The sequence below is a fragment of the Amphiura filiformis genome, chromosome 4 (genome assembly GCF_039555335.1).
Source record: "Amphiura filiformis chromosome 4, Afil_fr2py, whole genome shotgun sequence".
Classification (NCBI taxonomy): domain Eukaryota; kingdom Metazoa; phylum Echinodermata; class Ophiuroidea; order Amphilepidida; family Amphiuridae; genus Amphiura; species Amphiura filiformis.
In genome coordinates, this window is record NC_092631.1 from 69923049 (window position 1) to 69944211 (window position 21163).

Consider the following 21163-nt stretch of genomic DNA (forward strand, 5'->3'; position numbering starts at 1 on the left):
ATTTATTCCTTTATTGGTTATTTCTTACCCAATTATTATCATAACTTGAGATGAGCTTTGCATAAACGTGGTTTCTGAGCAATACAATTGAGAGGTCGTGCTAATCAGTCCCATAAGACACGAGACGTAAAACACATGTCTTCCTTTCTCATGGCTGCTGAGCTGCTTGTGAGCCAATCGTCAGGTGATAGCGTGTTAATTCTTTTTATTCAAATTAGCCACACAAACCCCTTCGGGTGCGCGCCTTGAAATTGCATATAAGATGTGTGCTTACGACCAAATTGGACCAACTCAAACACACCCCATAATAGAGGTTGTGCATATGACGTATCATACCGTAAATATGGCGGACTACTCAAATGCATTCAACAAAAGCATGCTTGCAATCTACCTCGACATGTGATCTCACACACATAACAAATGCACTACGATCAAATAGGTTGATGACAACATTTGATTGAATGGACTACCCTGCGACATGATTACGGTGAAGGACGCCAGTTCAATTGGGTCTCCATGTTTATTATATAACTTCCTTGGGTTGCCCAGCAAACACAAAAACTTTTTAAAAACGTTTTAAATAAGTTATATTTTGGTTTAGGTAAAAACGTTTTAATAACATTAAAATGTCGGGTTATATAAAGGTAATGATAACGTTTTAAAAGTTTTGAATGAAAACACACTACAACAATATTTTTAAATGTTTTCAAAAAATGTTATTGTAAACTATTTTTGCCAAATATTGTGTCAATACTTAAATAACATTATGTTAAAATATTTGAACCCAGCAAACACAGAAATGTTCTTAAAATGTTTTTTTCAAAACCTTTTAATAGCATTTAAATGTCGGGTTATATAAAGGTCATGAAAACGTTTTTAAAACGTTATTGAAAATATTTTGGGCAACCATTTTTCGCAAAATATTTTTTCAACCCCAAAATAACGTTCTGTTTAGAATGTTTTGTATCAAGTTTTCAACAATGTTTTTGGAATGTTATTAAAACTAAATTACTGCTTGGTAGGTTCCCTGAGTATTCAATGTATCAAAATAAATCGAAATTCTCTGATTTGATTTTCCCAAGAAATCTCTCTGAGCCCCTTTAATCACCGTTTGTTTATCCATACAAACCAATAATGAAAATCAATATGCCAAAAATATTGAAGATCGACAACGCGTGATCAAACCATTTACATGATTTATGTTAGGCAATTAGCATTTTGTCATTGGGACGGGGTTGCTATGAACTTTTTGAAATAATTATTTGAAATGCGCAGTTGCTTGATCCGTGGCCACCACATACAACGTTTACACAGCGTTTTACACCATTGTAGCAGTCACAACCAAATTGTCAAAATCAAGTGGGTATCGCGACCGACACTGTTAAGCAGTTAGTAGGCACATACGTAAAATGAAAATTATGAAATAAAGTGTCTTGTACTGTTTTCAGCCACCTATAATAGTCTTTTATGAACCAAAATGCCCAGAAGTGTATTGGTTACTAATGAATTTCATTCGTCAGACGAATCATTTCTTTGATAGCGTTACAGGTGTGATAAGATAAGTGGAAAGACCTGCTTCTTCCAAATGCAACATTGGATCCTCTTGAAATAATAGTAATAGTACAGACATAGTTTTATGACCTGCCGTAGCATTACTCTACAAATTAATGAGATCTTGCATGCGTTGTATTTTGATGAAAGAGCCTTGCATATAAAGAACCTAGTGGGTAACAATACTTTTGATTCAGTCTGGATACCAATCAGCTGCAGAAGATCTGAAACTCTCAGTGAGTTTGGCCTTCCAATTTGCATTGGCCTATTTCATTTCTGTATTTTTGCATTCGTTGTGGAATTCACAACAACCAACTAGCTTTAAAGAAGCTGTTTATAAAAATTCCATTAATCACACTTTATTCCAGGTGATAACTAAGTCAAGATGAATCTTGTCGTCTTAGTTGCTGGTATTTTCATCATATTTTGCAACTCTGTAAACTCCGAATCGGTGGACTGTATCGCTCTCTGTAATGAATGTGTTAAGATTTCGGACACACTAACCCATATGGGCTGTACTAAGCATTGCGAGGAACACAAGCAGAATGATAATGGCAAAATAACGTGTTCAAAATTAACAGGTAAATGTTTCTTTTTTGTTACCTACAAATGTATTCTAGTTTCTAGAAGGTATGGAGTTCCATTCTATGATTGTCTGGAGGAAAGAAACTGTATTTTTGTAGGAGTTTATGTGAGGTGTCATAATTCTAAACCTTTGGGGATGGTATTGACGAGTTTTAACTGTCTGTGTTTGAACATAATCAGGAATGGGTATTGCAATTTCACCATTTTGAATTTTCATACATTGTTATTAATTTATGTTGCATTCTTCGCTGCTCGAGGGAAGGCCACACCAGAATTTCTTCTGTATTATTGTTGGATACAAACCGAGCTAGGGACCCGAATAAAAACGAAAATTAAACTAGGGGAAATATAAAGAGATAGGGCTGATGAAGGAGATGTTAAAAGGGCCCACAGTGTTCCACGTGCATGGGCCACAGAGGCTACGCCCCTGCCTGTGACTGCCATCCATAACATCCTTTCTAGAGTAGATAATAACATCACCGCTCTTCTCCTTATGACTCGTTAGCTCACTAATGTCCGGTTAACGCATTAAAAAAAATGTTAATCAGAAAAGAAATTTGTTTGAGGTTTTTAGAAGGGTAAATGTAACTTTATTTAATTGACTTGTCATTATTTTTATTTACCTATACAGCTCCATGAAAGTACAACCAGGTTCAATAATGTCATTAAGTTTATGGTATTATGTTTGAACAATGTAAATCAGAATGCAAAAACGAATACAAACTTTGCAAAATAGCATAAAATGCATACAGCTTCCTACAATTTCATGAAATTACAGTCTCTGTAAAATGTAATAATCAGAAAAAACATATTTGGAGGCTACAATGCTAGACAAAATAGGTTGGAATGAAAAATAGAATGTGTACCTTGTAATGACCATATTTTCGTTATTTTTTGACTCTCTCCCCCAATCAATGTTTGGTACTACTGAGCGCACATGAACAAAATGTCAGGATTCAACATTGATCGGGGGAACGGGGTCTCATTTGCAATACCAAATTTTCATTCCAAACCTTTTGTGCAGGGTTGTCTCTAAGGCTACCCGCAAGTACATAATGACACATGTTTTATAGCTATAGTTTTTTTATTCTTGTGTTGTACGTCCAAGAAATGTTCATTTTACCAGTTGACAGTTCTAAACTTGTCCGACGGCGAACCCGCTAAAAACCCACTAATTGTTCATTTTACCTTTTACATGTAAATGAAATATTATAAATGCAATTCATGAAAGTATAATCTTAAAAACAGAACATGACAAAATAAATGTTTTCAAAGTTTAAAAAAATATTCAAAATCCAAAGAAAAGCATTATTTCGTCTTCAGTAGATAGTTAACATGTGCAGTATGTTTTACAGGTTTTATAGCTATATTGTTAGTTTAAACTGACTTTCAGCACAAAAATTCACTAACCTTGAATTGTCGATGTGTGACACACATCTTCATCAGAAGAAGTCCTAAGATGTTGTGATGGACTTTTGTTGACCATTGGCAACTTTTGGTCGAATGAGGGCGTTGTATAAGATTGACTGGGAATCCACAAAGGTGTTAGCTAAGGATGATAGAGAGTACCCTCGCACACCGACATCGCCTTGCTAATAATTACTTGGTACAGCAGAGATACTAAAATAAATACCCGGGATCGATACACGTGAATGTGCTATGCCCGATTTGATATTCAGACGATAAATCTTTGGATACCGGGGTAGAAAATGATGAATATCTCCCGTAATTTTTTTGTTCTAAAGAAGCCATATTTAGATCCTTGCACTTGAACATATGTGTTGAAAGGATATGATAGTCATTAGCTTGAGTATTGAGAAAGAAGCGTGCGTCTTGAACTCAAAAACTGACCAAAATTTTGATTTTATATTGCGTTGATCCTGTATGGACTACAGCGCGTAGGCTAGCTGCACTCACTACTCCCGCGGAGGCAGTATAAAAGTCGATGACCATTGACCTCAATGGCGTATACAAGCTAACTCACACACAGAGAAAACAATTACCCGGCTATTGTCAGTAGCTTTAGTCAGGTCCCTCGGCTCATTATGCGTCTCAAAGGTCGGAACAAAATGGCCATGCGTGGCTCTGGATTCAACATACCATGGCGATTTCTGCCATGAAGATATCGGGGCGATGACACTGTGCCTCGTTTAGTGCGGGAGTCCATCCAGATCAAGAAGAAATCGCCAGAACATATGCATGTAATATGTATAAGTATAGGCCTATTAGGGGGCTGTCATTTGCTTTGGAATGGGGTGGGTCATGAATATGTCGATGACCGGAGTCAATTTTTCACGTACATTAATTGGGCGGAGCGCGGAAAAATTGTGATCGTAAGTGTAAAGAACGCGAGCGGAGCGCGTGAAAATGTTGCATTATATAACTTAAGATTGTGTTCACATTTTGATTGCATGCGATATGTTTGAGTCACCACTCTTAATAATTTTATAACCCCCCTATTTTTGGTATAAAAATTCTATGGCCCCAGTATATTCATGATCACCCCCTTCCGAAGAAAATAACAGCACCCTAAGTTCCCTATACTCACGTCTAAAACTTCAAATCAAATAACATCACTACACAGTTCTGACCTTAATGCGTAAGAATCCCATTACGGCATCGATATGGACAATTGGCACGCCCATTTAGCACAAAACAATGAAAATATAAGTTTTATATCAGCTTGTTTTCCGTAATGGAAAACGCAAATATCGAGTTTATCTTTTGGATCAAATTATTTTGCCCTTTGCAATAAATGGCACTATTTTGTAAGAACAATTTATCTTGCGACCTGTCATTTTCGCCTATACTTTTGTATGAAGTTTGTGTACATCCGGGTACCTTACATTGTTGAATATGGTATGCATTATGCAGTCATGTCCACAGCAGAATTCACCACGACCTTTGCAGGACTTAAACTCCATTAAACTAAGATAAACCTCATTGAAAACAGCTCAACTATGTTAAATCAGGGATGTGTCTCATATCCATGGTTAAATCCACAAGCACATGTTTCTGATTTACCTGTGCATTATTGCAATGGGCTGTAGTGAAATAGGTATCATGATTTCAGTTGGATTCACCATTACAAAGCAAACGCACAGTACAATACTGTGCGTGGCCTTTGTTTCCCAAATAAGAACAATAGTATGCATATTGTTAACCAGGCGTGTTGATGGTACAACTCATGTCAAACTTGTCAGAGTAATTGTGATTGTATCACACAAGTAAATGAGAAACATGTGGTTTTAGACTTAACACGGTTTGGAAATAAGTTTTTCATTTTTTAGCTCTCTATCGGGCAGTCAGAACTCCATATTTGGGAGGGCTCGACAACAATCTTCCCAAAATCGCATTTTAATAATATTTAGATGACCATAGAGGGAAAGAATTGAAGTTTATTTTCAGCTTCTATGGCGAAAATTGATCAAACCGATCACCCGACGGTGCCCCTTCGAAGTTGGAGCTATCACAAGTCAGCTGTTGAGCACAATTTGCCATTGAAATTACACGTCCGACTGCTATGAAATTTTAAAATTCTCTCTTCGGAAAAATAGCTCGACAACAGCTTTCCCGTGACAATTTTACTTCAAATTGTAGTATGTTAAGGATGAATATTATAATTCACATGTGAGCCTCTATGGCTAATATTGGGTGAAGCGTTTTCCCACCAGCTCACTAACTAGTCTATTATCTATACCTACAGTGAGTGAGCTAGAGGTCAATCATCAATTGGAGCGCTGTGTGTGCACTGAATAGGAAAAACGGACAGTAACTGCATAATGGGCGACTTGTATATTTATATATATACCCGAAGTACACTGGTAGATCAAGCATAACCATTCCGATGTACAGACCTCTTGAGGATGGGCATTTGATGAAATATAAAAGATTAATGATGCAAGAGTCAATGGAGAAAGATTCTTGAAATCCGGACTGGTATTCATAAAGTAAATTATTTTGAACAAGATATTTTTAACTGAACATAAATGGCCTTTTCAAGGATTTTAGAATACTAATTGGCCTGTAATTGCCCACATCAGTTATTTTGTTCTTTTTATACAAAGGTTTAACTTTAGCCATTTTGAAATCGCTTGGTACAGTATTGGTAGAACGGAAGAGATCAACAATATGAGTGACTGGTTTTTAAAGAACTGAAGCACCATCTTTTAAAACTTGCTGGAATGTTGTCTAAACCAGTACTACTACTCTTGGTAGTATTAAGACCACAAAGTTCCTTTTTAATGAATTCCTCAGTTGCAGGGCAAAGCTTTAGATTTGGAACCATTGAAATCTTGAAAAATGACAGAATTATTTGAGAAAAAATTGCAACTAATTGGTCATTTGCTAACCAAGGTTGAGGCAATGGTTCTAAAACAATACCAGTATCTTCTTTAATTTTGTTACTGTAACCAAGACTTTTGAGTTGTCACCAAAGTTGTTTTTGTTTACTTCCAATTGGTTCAGAAAATATTCAGATTTCGTCCATTTTCAAATGAACCATTGTCTTTTCTTTTTCAGCACCGAACAAAGGCAGTCTCGGCCTTGAAGACGAGTTTAATGCAATTCACGCGAGAATGTCGGAATTGATCGAATGCGGTGATATTTCAGCCATTTTTGACGAGTTCGTAGCTGACGATTGCATACAAATTGTGGGTGACGGACTAGCACCTGTATTTGGTAAAGAAGGTAAACATTTAAATTACGTGATGTCTCATTCTTGAAATAATCAATATCTTCAAAGAGTACCGACTCAAAAGTGCCCCGTGGTAACACTTTGGTATAAAATCCGCCATTTTGGTTTTCGGGCATAGAGGGCAAATAGCGTAACTCCGGCGTAACGAAGTTGCATATTAATTAATCAAGCTTCGCGCGCATTTTCGGCTCAATGCGTTACACGCAGAACGCAAACAACAAGGTATTCTGAATCGAAGTTTACCTGGCGTAGAGCGAAATTATTCGGAAGTACACAGAAGCTTTATTCACAGAATTAAAACCAGAGAACCCGGACTCCCTATACCGCCACGTACAGGTGCGCCGTCAGCTACATGGGTGCGTGGGTGTGTGTGGGAGATGAGATGTATTAAGATCCTTGCCGACAGAAACGCAGAAACGAACGAAAACAATTCTGCGTCTAGTGTATTATATATAAATGCATGTCTTTCACATGGTATTTTAGTACACAATTGGGCATTACAATCATGCCAAAAGTAGAAATTCGAGGACAAATTGAGGGCGTCGATGTATAGCAAATTACACATTATGGCTTTAACTATTTAGAACATAAATATAGATCGTAGCATGACCGACGGAGTAAAACGCATTGGCGACATCGTCGCTGCTAGTAAATTCCAATTTTCTTTGCTTTACCTCAGATGTTCGGCTAAAAATTAAAATGACACAGATCTGACAGTAAAAGCTAACATTTAATAGAAAAGAAATACTAATCTATTTTATGGAAATGTTACAATACGGCTTTAATGTCCTTTCTTTGAAAGTGTATACTTGTATGTACGCATCATCATTGCTTTTAAAGGTACTTTACAAAACAATGTCTTAAATTTTCCACTGAGAGTGACTCTGCCTGTCCCCTTAAATTATAATTTTCGGCGTGTTTATGGCATCATAATTATGTTTTTGGTGGTATTTTTGTAGATGTGAGGCAGATGTGGTTCGATTGGTTCAAAAGCAATCCTAGTGTTAATCGGGAATTATATACTACTAGTGCATTCGGTGAGAATAACGGCAAGGTTTGGGAAGATGGCATCGCACATTCCTACCATGACGATGCCCTCATTGGCTCAATTCAGTAAGCTTCAGGGTATACCAACTAAATTACTAAAATAAATATACTGTAACCTGACACTGAATTAAAGACTAGTTTGACGTCATCTGTCAATCAAAACTCAGCGTGCCGTATTTTACACCTTCAAACCAAAGATCCTAAAACTAATTAACGTTGTTCAAACATATACAAAACGTCTCACAAGTTAGGTCTTAGTAATATTAACTTTTTCCTGCCTTGTAAAAGTACCAACATTTTTCGCCACTGTGCGATTCCTTGGTCATGTGTCACAAGTTGAAAGCCTCGGTCTGAGACTGAGACCGTAGTAACATATTTTTTGATTTGATTTGTTCGGGTTTTGACAACCCTGGATTACCCAAGAAAGCCTCTATTGAAGCTTATTTCCATTGGGGTCCATCTGAACACCGGGACGGTTTGGGAACAGTCTGGGTTTAACACCCTACTCTTTTCAAAACTGGCTGCGAGATACACTCTGCACACGGGACCGACGGCTTAACGTCCCCTCCGAAGGACGGAGTACTTTCATGATTCATTTACCCAATTCTAAATGAACCATGGGGAGAGCGGAAGTCTGAATTTAATCTACAGATGTTGCCAATTAATTTCAGACTTTTTTCCAAGTCAATATCCCAGCAAATCGCCACCGCCGGGAATCGAACCCGGGACCTCATGCACTAAAGGCAAGTACCCTAACCATTGCGCCACGCTCTCCCAAATAACATACTGTAATCATAGCTGAAAACATCAATTTTTATGTACCAATTACAGGTATGTAAGAGTAGTACATTGCTGGAAAGAATAAAGAACGTAGAGTCAATATTCAGGGTGTACTAGAAGATATACAGGGTGAAACAATTAACTTTTTAATAAGCATGAACTTTTTTTTATGGTTTGGGAATGCCTATTTATATACAGGAGTATTTTCTCAATCTAAGGACCACAAAATCAAACAGAACTTGAAAAGACCCACCTGAAAATGTATTCTTAATATAGGGTGTGATACTTGCTTCTATGTATACAGGGTGATAAAAATTTGCTTCTTTGTCAGACATAGTTAATTATTGAAAAGGTTTAATTAGTGCTAATTAGCTGATTAAATACTTTTAAATGACTGCTTCAGTCATAAATAATCATTACAACCAGAAAGAATATAATATCTCTTTATTAATTTGTCAATTTTAGACTAATAACGTTTCCTCACGTTTAGTGTTTGCTAGGAATATTTTGTCTTTGTCTTTTTGCAGATACATGTGGGTTTACAAGCGAGTCAATGGCACTCTGCTCCGTTTCATGGAGATAGATTTCTAATGAAAAACAACAAAGTTCATCCTCTGTATCATTCTGCAGACGAGTCGTAATCTGATATTTTTGGTGGTGCCTGCTGTATACATATTGTGGAACTGCGTGGAATCAACCTCTGCTTGCAGCCCATGATCTTTCGTGTTCCTTAAATTATTATAGACATATTGTATAACTTTTAAACTTCTTACAGATGTAGGAAGACAACATGAATGAAAAATAATGATAATGTATAAATAAGTGTCAACTGCAAACTAACAATTCATCTATCTTTTGTTGATAATGAGAAGCTGATAATAATTATGCGGGTTTGTAAAGATATCATTAATATTCACCACCTGGAACGGAACATTAACGCAAAGTGCTTGTTTGACAAAAATGGCACCGGTAATTAAAAAAGTCGTAAATTTGATAATTGATTATGTTTGAAGATATATTGCACTTTTTCTGCAAAACTAGAGCGATAACCGCACCATAGCTGAACCATGTGGCTTTGGCAGTATATTGTGGTAGGCCTATACCACTGTCATCATTGCATTTAAATTTCAGCTCAATTGAAGCATTTTGAAACTTGACATTTGACACCTCTATTGCCCCTTAATGACCTAAAATGAATTTTAAAATATTTTAAACATGTTAAGAATGTCATAACGATCATTGCGTTTAAATTTCAGCTCAATCGGAGCATTTTGGAAAGCTTGACCTTTGACCCATTTATGACCCCTTAATGACCTTAAATGAATCTTAAAATGTTTTTAAAATGTTTAGAATGTCATAAAGATCATTGCATATAAATTTCAGCTCAATTGGAGCATTTCGAAACACTTGACCTTTGACCCCTTTATGACCCCTTAATGACCTTAAATGAATTTTAAAATATTTTTAAATGTTTACAATGTCATAAGGATCATTGCATTTAAATTTCAGCTCAATTGGAGCATTTTGAAAACCTTGACCTTTGACCCCTTTATGACTCCTTAATGACCTTAAATAATTTTTTAATGTTTTAAACATGTTTAGAATGTCATAAGGATCATTGCATTTAAATTTAAGCTCAATCGGAGCATTTTCGGTTAAAATGCCCTTTTTTGACCCCTGTGACCCCAGGATGACCTCTGACGTTTGGAAATAGTTTTATTATATTCTTTATGTTTTCCTCTTTCATATGACACCACCCATGGGGTCATACCTTCGTGGCATTTAGAGATATGTCCATTTCAGACCAAATGGTTAGTCAGTAAGCTAGTAAGTAAGCTAGTAAGTAAGCTAGTAACATTCACTCTTATAGGCTGATACCATTTCATGGTTCAGCAAAAATGTCCTTATACTACTGCATAGTTCAAATCGTTATATCATGCGCATTAATGCTTTTAGTATTTTTTCGAGCGATAGCGAAATCTAACACAGCATTAGTAGCATCATTAATAAGCACATATGCTTATAAAACATTGATTTATATACAATCTCTAATTTGTTTAGAATCCACCCAACATTAGCCGAATTTACATTACAATGACATTACATTATATTATTAAATTGGGCTCATACTTTTATTTGAGGGTTGGTGGATGTGAAAAGAACAATATTTTACAATTACCCTGTCAACAAGTTTTGTGAATCAATCTCATTAAATCACAATAGTATCCGTGATAAATAAAGTGTTCCATAAAAGGGCCATCAATCAACTTCGGGCTCATCAATATAGGGTATGTCAATCGTAATTATAACTGATCGATAGGGGAAACAGAACGAATTACCCTTGGTGTGCACGGGGTGTATAGGTACGTTATTAGAAAGATTGCGATTTCCAAAAGTAGGTATCGGACGTACGTTGATCTATTCAAAACCACTCTCCTGTATCGAAGCGAGGTCACGTATTTAGCCAGTTTCGAAGAATTTCCACGTGCGAAATCAACATAGATACATCTTTAAAAAAATTGTCAATTTCACAATATGTTAAAGACAGTCAAGGATAATAAACATACGAAGGAAAGTCTAATTATTATTATGATCCTTTATGTTGGTAACAAATCATTATAATAAAGGTGCAGCGATGTGTTAAAATTGACCAAATTTATACGCAATGTCCATACGTAGAGATTGCCCATTGAAATGTGTGTGATACTTCATACTGCAGTTACTGTCCGTTTTCCTATACATAATACACAGTGCTCTTTCCCATTGACGCGTGACCTCTACAAATAGCCTACGTAAAAAGTATGGGGATATGCCTAGTTAACGTCGCTGTGTGAAAAATAACCGGCCAATATTAAAAGTACTCTTCTAAAGTTCTAGAAAATATAGTTTTGTAACATGTCCTAAATTTTTAGCTAATTTAGATGTTTGGAAATATTCGCACTTTGGTGTTTTAGTTAATGTTATAGGTAATAGTACATTGCCTAGTTAACGTCGCTGTGTGAAAAATAACCGGCCAATATTAAAAGTACTCTTCTAAAATTCTAGACAATATAGTTTTGTAACATGTCCTAAATTTTTAGCTAATTTAGATGTTTGGAAATATTCGCACTTTGGTGTTTTAGGAAGGATATGTAAACGACAGATAACACCAAAAATATGAAGAAATTATTTCCAAACCGTGTTAAGTCTGCAAACCACCATGTTTCTCATTTTCAAGAACGCTGGTTAACAATAAGCACGTATTGTCTCATTTCGTAAACAAAGACCACACACAATAATATTGTTCTCTAGCGCTCGCTTTATAATCGTTCACCCAACTGAAAGGATAATCCCAGCGCATTGCTCCATTGTACGTGTAAAAGCAGAAACATATGATGTGTGTATTTAACCAGAGAAGATATGATTTAATCAGTTGAGCTGTTTTCAATGAGTGTTATCTTGGTTTAATAGCTTTTAATGGGGTTTAAGTCCTGCAAAGGTCGAATTGAATTCTACTGTAGACATGACTGCATCATGTTGCGTATAAAAAATGACATTGCGATTTCACATTTTGGATTCCAACGTGGAATAAAACACAGGTGCTACGTTGAAATATGCTGATTTTACCTCATGTCGAAGTTCATGCAACGCGCCCAATTTTCAGGACGAAAAAGTCTCATTTTGAAAGTAAAGTAATGATATATGGATGTAGTGATCCTTAATGTACCAAAATATATGTTTTGGGGCAGCTATAATATTTGGGGAGCACAAAAATACAATTAAGTTTAAGCAGCATGTTAGCCTTGGTTTTTAGTCAAAATCAAAATCGTGCTGTTTGAATTAGGCAGAGACTCGGTAGCCTGCGCTAACCATTATTTTTTCAATCAGTATGCCCTCTATTGACCTAGATCAGATATTATAGTAGCTTATAGTCTTTGTTCCAGTCGCCTTGTTCTCCTTCGTGACGAATGAGCACAATCCAGTTTGGAACCGAGACTAGCAATAATTAACAACGTAAAATTCTTTCTGGGACCGAGTCAGTGGACGACTGTTCAATTCTACCCGCTTGGAAATATCAACCCGTACCGGTACGCCTCTGCTATTTTCCAGTTGAAATAAAAGTACGTCAATGCAATCATATAACGGTCGATTGTATTAATCTTGGAACAATTTTGATAAACTATTTACATGATTTATGTCTCGTCGGGCGGGGTTGCATGCATTTTTAAATAATTATTTGAAATGCACAGCTGCTTGATCCTTGGCCAGCACATACAGCGTTCACACAGCGTTTTACATCATTGCAGAAGAGAGTTAGCAAGTGCAGACGCGATAAAAGATATGTGATTTTTGAAGATTAGTCGTATTTAATGTAATGTAATTCTCTGCATTCCTTTAAGTCAGCCCTCCATGCCCATCTTGGCTAGCCAGTTCCCTTGTTTCGTTTGGTGTTTGTTTTTTCCTGTGTTTTTGGTTTAAGTTTTATTTTTATTTTTGTTGTTTTGATGTTTTGGCCTCCCTTTAATTTATTGCGTTTGCAATATTGGGCTGTGCCTGGCCTATGGGCCGAATGGTATAAGATAAATAAAATAAAGTATTTTAAAAATCATAATTGGCATCATATAATTCGATACTAATGGATTTTATTCAACGTATTAGTCATTTCTGTGTAGGCGTCACATGTGTGAATAAAGTGGAAAGGCATGTTTCTTCCAAATGCAATATTGGATACCAGACTTTAATATATGCTTTTAGCACAACGTCGGCTTACCAGAACCAGAACCAGAACCAGAACCAGAACCAGAACCAGAACCAGAACCAGACATAAGTGTTCTTCCATAATGTTGTAATTGATAAAGACACTGGTGGGTGGGAACAATCCCTCGCTCGCAGCTGCAGAAGATCTGAAACTCTGAATTAGCTAGTTGCGTCTTCTAGCTTTAAAAGGGCTGCTTAAAAACGGGACTGTTTAAATAAATCCATTTATTTTACACACTTTATTACAGGTGATAACTAAGTCAAGATGAAGATGAATCTAGTCGTCTTAGTTGCTGGTATTTTCATCATGTTTTGCAACTCTGTAAACTCCGAATCGGTGGACTGTATCGCTCTCTGTAATGAATGTGTTGCGGTTTCGGACACACTAACCCATATGGGCTGCACTAAGCATTGCGAGGAACTCACGCAGAGAGATAATGGCAAAATGTCGTGTACAAAATTAACAGGTAAAATATTTTCATAATACATTACTATTTTATATTTCCAATCAGAGATATGAAATAATCATTATCCATGTTGATTCAGCATGTTCTGTGCATGCTTGCCAGCAGTTTAGACTTATTAATGTACTTTAAGCAATGCTACAAGATTTCCCTGATAGGCACGGAAGCCCGGGCAAGGAAGCTGGTTAGGTGCTACATGTATTTTCCAAATTGTTGTCTTCTCCATACCCCCTACATTCCCTATCCATCAAGAAGAGGATCCATACAGGGCAAGCATATATTATAACAATGTATATACATTACTATATATGAAAATAATAATATAATAATTTACCTCCTACACCATCGATGGGGATTTAAAAAATATATATAATCCTGTCCGCACCATGAAATGATCAATTGTTCTTTTGAATTCATGTTTGGCCATATTTGCAGCCAAAATTGTGACCGAGGCGCAAGTGCTAATTTCAAGAATTGCAGTGATATCACTGAATGTCATTTTCAGCATTAAAGTATCTTGTAACATGATGATGTCATTGTTGGATCCCAATTTAAGCATTTGTGAAGTATCTCGTTGAAATACTGATCAGTTACCCCCCCAACACCCACCCACCCACAGACACACACACGAAAGTTGCCACTTTTTGCAGTAATTTTGCGCAAAAATTTGTTGATTTTGCCCCCACCATTCATTTTGCCCCCATGCCGCCCCCGAGAAAAATCCTGGTGCCGCCACTGATAGTGATTTCGTCTTTCGTTGCGGATCTTTATGAATACAAGTTGCATCATCTTAAGTCATGTTAATGAACCATTGCCTTTTCTTTTCAGCGCTGAACAAAGGCAGTCTCTCCCTTGAAGAGGAGATTAATTCAATTAACGCGAGAATGTCAGAATTGATCGAAAGCGATGATATTTCAGCCATTTTTGATGAATTCTTGGCCGACGATTATACATATGTTGTCAATGGACAAGCACCTGCATTTGGTAAAGAAGGTAAACATTTAAATTACGTGATGTCTCATTCTTGAAATAATCAAATTGATTATACTCTAAGAATACCGACTCAAAAGTGCCCCATGTGTAAAGTGTTACGAGTCGTACTTGACTCAAGGCCAAAATCACCTTTTACCCGAACTCTCACGAATGCACAACACAAATACACTGTTTGATTAAGCTAACAAATTGAAAACAAAAAGTCTTTAATTGAAAATAAAGTATGCTTGGTACATATAACAACAATTACAATAAAATCACACAATCAGTTTTATTCTATCGGTACTTAACCAGCGGTCTTCTTCTTGGTGATTCTAGAGTTCTTGCAATGTTCTGGACGACTGATGTAATATATCCTTATTCACTTGTCCTGCGAAAATCAGAGAAGTCCAGTGTACATTTGCATTTATAAATCCTTGCGTATAAAATCCTCACACGAAAATGATGCTACTTTCTCCCAAGTACTAAACTCCTGGCGTCGTTCTCCAAACACGTTTATAACTCCTTGCGCAGTTCTCCAAATACTAAACTCCTTGCGCCGTTCGCCTATACTAAACTCCTTGCGCAGTTCTCCAAATACTAAACTCCTTGCGCCGTTCTCCTATACTAAACTCCTTGCGCAGTTCTCCAAATCTCTTTACTCCTTGCGCAGTTCACAATAAATCCCTCCTTCTTGGGATGTCTCCACACTATCTTCCCCGTTTAGCGGCTAAATATTTAAATATAGCACCTTCGCTATAATTCCAATGCTGATTCAATATTCAACTTTGTGAATATTTTGCTGCACCATACACACACAGCTCACTGCTTCATAATAATTAAATGTCTGTCTCATAAACATGTTGACATTTGCTTTTATAGCAACCAAAACCCACATCTATTAATAGCCACTCTGTCATATTACAACACTTCCTGTGGGTAATTCCCAAATCTTACCCATTTCACAATCCAAGGGATTTTCCAAGATTATTAATAAAAGGAATCTTCTAGAGACGAAGAGGGTTTCCCCCAAACAATCTAAAATTAGATATGATTCTATTTGTTTTGATCACTTGATGAATGAAAGGGAATTCCCCTAAACATGCCATAACACACACAGTCTTGCATGATTGCTTCCAAGGTTTTTCCCCTTGTGTCATATTTCTCATGACATACTTTCAACTTGTAAACAAAGTTAATCATATTAAATTACTCAGGGCACATCACAAAAGCTATGATATATCCGCCATTTTGTTCGCCGCAAATAAAGGGAAAATAGCATACCCCCGGCTTTGTTCGACATGAGCCCGAAATCGATCGATACGTTGCATATTTAAGTTTGAGAGTTGCAAAGTTTATCGCACTTGCCCACATTTTGGCTCAACGCTTTACATGCAGAACGCAAACAGCAACGCATTCTGAATCGATGTTTACAGAGGTAAAACAAAGAAAATTGCTATTTTATTCCAGCGTCTAATAATTAATCGTCAATGTAAGGCGAATAGCGATATACACACAGGTTTATGTCACTGATTCAATGATACACATGCACGAGACGTATCAGCCATCAGTCTATCGTTGATCTTGGAATAAAACCGGAGCTCTCCGAGTTTATTATAAAAACTTAGATTTCACTGAAATTAAAGCACTTCAGGCTTAGTCTCTCACATGGTATGTTGGTACACAATTGGGCGTTATAAATCATGCCAAAAGTCAGGTGGTGGCCGCATTTGCATTCTCTAAATTCAGTAAATTTTCATCGTCAACCGTGTAATTGAATGGGGTTATTTTGAAATTTTAAAACGCTTGAAATATCACAAACAAATATGCCTATGTTGATAAATAATATAAATACAAGCTAAAACCGTTGGTTGGGGTTCGATAATGAACCCCACAAAACTAACCGAGTATATTGGAAAATGTGCTTGTTGGTTTCCTTGCATCATTTCTCTGAGAGTGTATGCTTTTATGTTCTTTTAAAGATAATATACAAGACAATGTCTGAAACTTCCTAGAGTGACTCTGCCTGTCCCCTTAAATTCTAATTTTCGGCGTGCTTGTGGCATCATAATTATTATTATTATTTTTTTTTCAGATGTGATGCAGCAATGGTTCGTTTGGTTCAAAAGCAATCCCAGTGTTAATCGGGTATTATATACTCCTAGTGCATTCGGTGAAAATAACGGAAATGTTTGGGAAGATGGCATCGTAAATATCTACCAGGACGATGCACTCATTGGCTCATGTCGGTAAGCTTCATAGTATGCCAATTAAAGTACCAACATACCATAATCAGACACCGCCACTTCATGATTCAATTTCACCTATGAAGGCACAAGATCTTCCTATTAACCATATCACGGGTTGTGGGGAGTTGATCCTAGTACTTTTATATCTAGCTCCTATATATATAGCCCTTTTTCCTATTAAAATAAGAGGGCATATTAATGAATGCCCATATTATAGTAGTAGTGGGGTGGGGTGGAATGGTGTTGAAGATCAATTTCATGTAGGTCATACAGCTACTTCAATATTCAAAAGCCTCATGTAACATGATTTAAGGTTAGCAACTATTTTGGTAGTTCACAGCATCTTGCGAATGGTAGTGAGTTTTGGCGAAATTTGCATTGATCATTTCATAGCGAGTGTGTAGAAGAATTCAAATATCACATATATACTTTTGTAGGCCCTGTGGTTCTTGAGTTATGTTATAAAGAGGGCTGAAATAACAAAACTTTTGCAAAACGTACATAACTCATTAACAACAATAAATCAAGCAAGTTTTCAAAGTATATGATTTGTGGAATGAACTTTTGCAAAACATCAAAGTGTTATTTTTCAATAATATATTGATTTTGACAATGAAAATCAGTATACCGATCTACCTGGAAAGAGATGGAGATAAATCATGTCAATTGTGCTCTTTGTCTTTTTGCAGATACATGCATGTTTACAAGCGAGTCAATGGGACTCTGCTCCGTTTCATTGAGATATACTTCTAATGAAAAACAAGTTCATTCTCTGTCTCTTTCTGCGGACGAGTCGTAATCTGACATTTTTGGTGGTGGCTGCTGTATACATTATTGTGGGACTGCGTGGAATCAACCTCTGCTTTTATCCCAAAATATTTCGTGTTCTATATTTAGATAACCTTTAAAATTCTTACAAATGTAGGAATACATAATGAGCAAGAAATATAATGATAGTAAGCGAGTGTCAACTGGAAACTAACTTTTCATCTACCTTTTGTTTATAATGAGGAAATGATGATAATTGTAAAGATGTCATTAATATTCACCGCCTGGAAGATTTGTCTGTATGACAAAACATGGCACCGGTAATTTAAAAAGTGGTAAATTTTAATTTTTTTTATAATTTATTATATTTGAAGATATATTGTACTTTTGGCGCAAAAAGATATCCTACTCCATGCACATAATACTTCTTATCATTCTATTTTTCTGAGCGATTTAAGACTGGTTTTGAATCATTAAAAACACCCATATGCTCCTTAAACATTGACATATTTATAATCTCTAATTCGTATAGAATACACCCAACATTGGCAAAATTTACATTACATATAATTTTTAAATTTGTTTGTTATTTGGAGTTTGTTGAGTGTGAAAAGAATAATATTGCAATACAATTACACTGTCAACAAGTGAATCATGCCCATTCAATAACAAGAGTTTCTGTGATTAATCCCGTTTACCATAAAATGGCCATCAATACAGGGTATGTCAATTACTTGTCTTTCAGTAGTTTCTTCTCAGTCTAGCTGAGCTTCGGCTAGACTTTCGTATTTCAACAGTTTCTTCTTCTTAGTCCAGCCGAACTTCGGCTAGACTCTTGTATTTCAGTAGTTTATTTTAATAAGGTGTTTTCTGGCCTGTGTAGCATATAAACCTGGAGATTTGTGACTATTGTGGGAGTATCTACTTTTCTGCAACTTGGGATTTTATAATTCTTCATATCGATTGAGAGGGCACATGCCCCTCCCCCCCCCCCCCCCCCCACACACACACCTCCGCAACTACTACCCCACCCCTCCGATGATACTACGCGACTGACCATGTATTTTCTCTTCATTTGCTTATGGAATTTGTTTGTCTTGATGTTTATCAGCACATATTTAGAGATTGAAATGCCAATGCATCAAGTTATTTAACTGTGACATTTTGTCATCGCTATCCCAAACGAGGAAAAGTGCCCTGTAACTAAAGTACGATCTTATAATATGAAATTGGTTAATTTTTTTCAAATCTGATTTTGTGGCATATTTGTAATGTTCACACATGTCCCAACTGGCACCTAAATGGAAACATAGAGTCATAATTCATAATTATTATAACTTAATATCCTCCTATAGAAGCTTATAGAACTGCATGTTAAACGGACAAAATAAGCAGTAGAGTTTCGTTAACTTTACCTTGTTATTTCAGCTCAAATGAAAAGAAACCCTTCCCGACAAATATTACTAATATTATTTCAGCATTTTGAATATAAAAGAACAAATTTAAAATTTGAAAGAAATCGTACATTAAGGCTTTAATGTAATACATTAAACATAGATCGCTAGTGAGTCGATGGCTATTGTTAAACAAGACCCACTCAGTAATTTAATTAGGCGCTTGAAACGATCGAAATTAGCACATTTTTAGTTACATTTTCACTTCATAATTAATTTTCTCGGACAAATGAAAAGCAATATTTTTAATTTCTTAAAGTAAATGTCAGTATATTTTGTTCACACCCCGAGGTTAAACTTAGGTGTGAAATTTAGGCTTGTAGTGTAAGATTTTCGATTTCCATAGGCTTCAACTTGCCCCGCGAGCTTTTTGGGAGGTCAACGTTTTTGCTTTTTAACCCTAACCCTACCCGTGGTTTTGTGCTATCGGAAGGGAAAGAAGGAACGAAAAAGGAGAAGATGAAGAAGAAAGTCACTTGGCACCCCTGGATTCGAACCTGGGACCCCTCGCATGCCACGCAGAAGATCCCCAGCATGTAGCTACACAGGTGACGTTGGCCCGGCCAACGATTCCCTGGGTATATATGACTTGGTCTGATTGCGTCATCAAGTCCCGTGGAATGCATGCACGCAGAGCGTTTTTAATAGTGAGCTTTAGTGAGTCCTAGTTGGGTTAGGGTTAAAGTATCATAATTCGCTAATGAAAGATATGGCATAGTTTTGTCAGAATTTCGGTTTTGATTGCACCATTTTTCAATTCCGACTACCAATTTTGTCAAAATCAACTCGTGAATGTACCCATGGATGGATGATTTTGCACGCTACAAAAGAAATATCGATTATTTCTGCTGGTTATATATATTAGAAATGAGGTCTGGTTGGACATTTTGGCTGTCGCAAGTGAAAAAATGTAAAATCAAAACGGATATTCTGACAAAACTATAAACTCACACGAACATCATCCGAACAAAACTATAAACTCACACGAACATCATCCGAACTTTGTACCATAGGGCTGACACCGTGGTCACTAACCTCCAGGATCGCGAGGACGAGAAAGCACATGTGAACAATGCTTTAGTGAAATGCGGATACCCCAAATGGGCTCTCGATAAAGCTACAGAACCTAAAACTCACAAAACGAGCGACGTGGGCGAAAAACACCCAAATAAAGGTCACATAGTTCTCCCCTATACCAAAGGCACTTCTGAAGCCATTAGAAGGACTTTTAGCAACTACGGTGTTAGCGTTTTCTTCAAACCGACCCGCACACTAAGACAAATCCTCGTGTCACCCAAGGACAAGACAGATAAGAAGGACATTACAGGTCCGGTATACTACATCCCATGCCAGGGCAAAACTGTTACCGGTACCGGACAGTGCAAAGAAGCCTATATTGGCGAAACTGAACGCTCTCTGAAAACACGTTTTAATGAACACAGGAGACCCAATAGTACAGCATCAGAGGTCTCAAACCACATCCACATCGAGTCTCCGGGACATTTTGTGGACTTGGATAAAGTCCGAATACTTGACAGAGACAGCAGGTAGTTCCAACGTGGAGTCAAATAAGCAGTTCACATCAAAGCCAACCAACCATCTCTGAACAAAGACGGGGGCCAGTTCAAGCTTTCAGGAGTCTACGAGTCTGTTATCAGGTCAAAGGTCAAGAAAATCACGACCTGATACAGTCACTCACTCGCTGATGAAAGATGGAGTACCATCTGAAAATTCCGAGGTAGGAATTAATTCCTTGTGTTTGGATAAAAAGTTTAAATAAAAATCATGATTTATACCAACACAGATGAACTTTCATGAACATAAACTCACACGATGGGCCCTTTTTAAGGTATATCCAAG

At 36.7% G+C, this 21163-nt stretch overlaps 2 protein-coding genes across 7 annotated transcripts in view; both read left to right on the forward strand.

Moving 5' to 3' along the window:
* The first annotated feature begins 1276 nt into the window (after nucleotides 1-1276).
* LOC140149921 (uncharacterized) lies at nucleotides 1277-9683 on the forward strand. 4 transcript variants are annotated; one of them, XM_072171936.1, is made up of 5 exons: nucleotides 1277-1392; nucleotides 1920-2132; nucleotides 6658-6825; nucleotides 7792-7945; nucleotides 9187-9683. In XM_072171936.1, the coding sequence occupies exons 2-5, from the start codon at nucleotides 1937-1939 to the stop codon at nucleotides 9248-9250; spliced, it is 582 nt and encodes a 193-aa protein (XP_072028037.1). In that variant the 5' UTR covers nucleotides 1277-1392; nucleotides 1920-1936; the 3' UTR covers nucleotides 9251-9683. The 4 variants fall into 4 exon arrangements, with proteins under 4 accessions (XP_072028037.1, XP_072028039.1, XP_072028038.1 ...); XM_072171938.1 differs by having other exon boundaries at nucleotides 1277-1388; XM_072171937.1 differs by having other exon boundaries at nucleotides 1281-1359.
* A 2586-nt stretch (nucleotides 9684-12269) lies between these two features.
* Nucleotides 12270-21163, forward strand: part of LOC140151312 (uncharacterized) — a 67437-nt gene continuing 58543 nt past the window's right edge. The window contains exons 1-5 of one of the 3 annotated variants that reach the window (XM_072173607.1): nucleotides 12273-12759; nucleotides 13645-13863; nucleotides 14689-14853; nucleotides 16928-17081; nucleotides 17771-18296. In XM_072173607.1, coding sequence (XP_072029708.1) covers nucleotides 13662-13863; nucleotides 14689-14853; nucleotides 16928-17081; nucleotides 17771-17834 — 585 coding nt within the window. In that variant the 5' untranslated portion in view covers nucleotides 12273-12759; nucleotides 13645-13661 and the 3' untranslated portion in view covers nucleotides 17835-18296. Of the gene's footprint in view, nucleotides 12760-13644; nucleotides 13864-14688; nucleotides 14854-16927; nucleotides 17082-17770; nucleotides 18297-21163 lie in introns of those variants that run through there. The other 2 variants (XM_072173609.1, XM_072173608.1) reach the window with 2 other exon arrangements.

Coding starts and splice junctions, on each gene's coding strand:
- LOC140149921 (XM_072171936.1), top strand. CDS start 1,937: ATGAATCTTGTCGTCTTAGTTGCTGGTATTTTCATCATATTTTGCAAC. Junction 2,133..6,657: donor AACGTGTTCAAAATTAACAG/GTAAATGTTTCT, acceptor TTTCTTTTTCAG/CACCGAACAAAGGCAGTCTC. Junction 7,946..9,186: donor GCCCTCATTGGCTCAATTCA/GTAAGCTTCAGG, acceptor GTCTTTTTGCAG/ATACATGTGGGTTTACAAGC.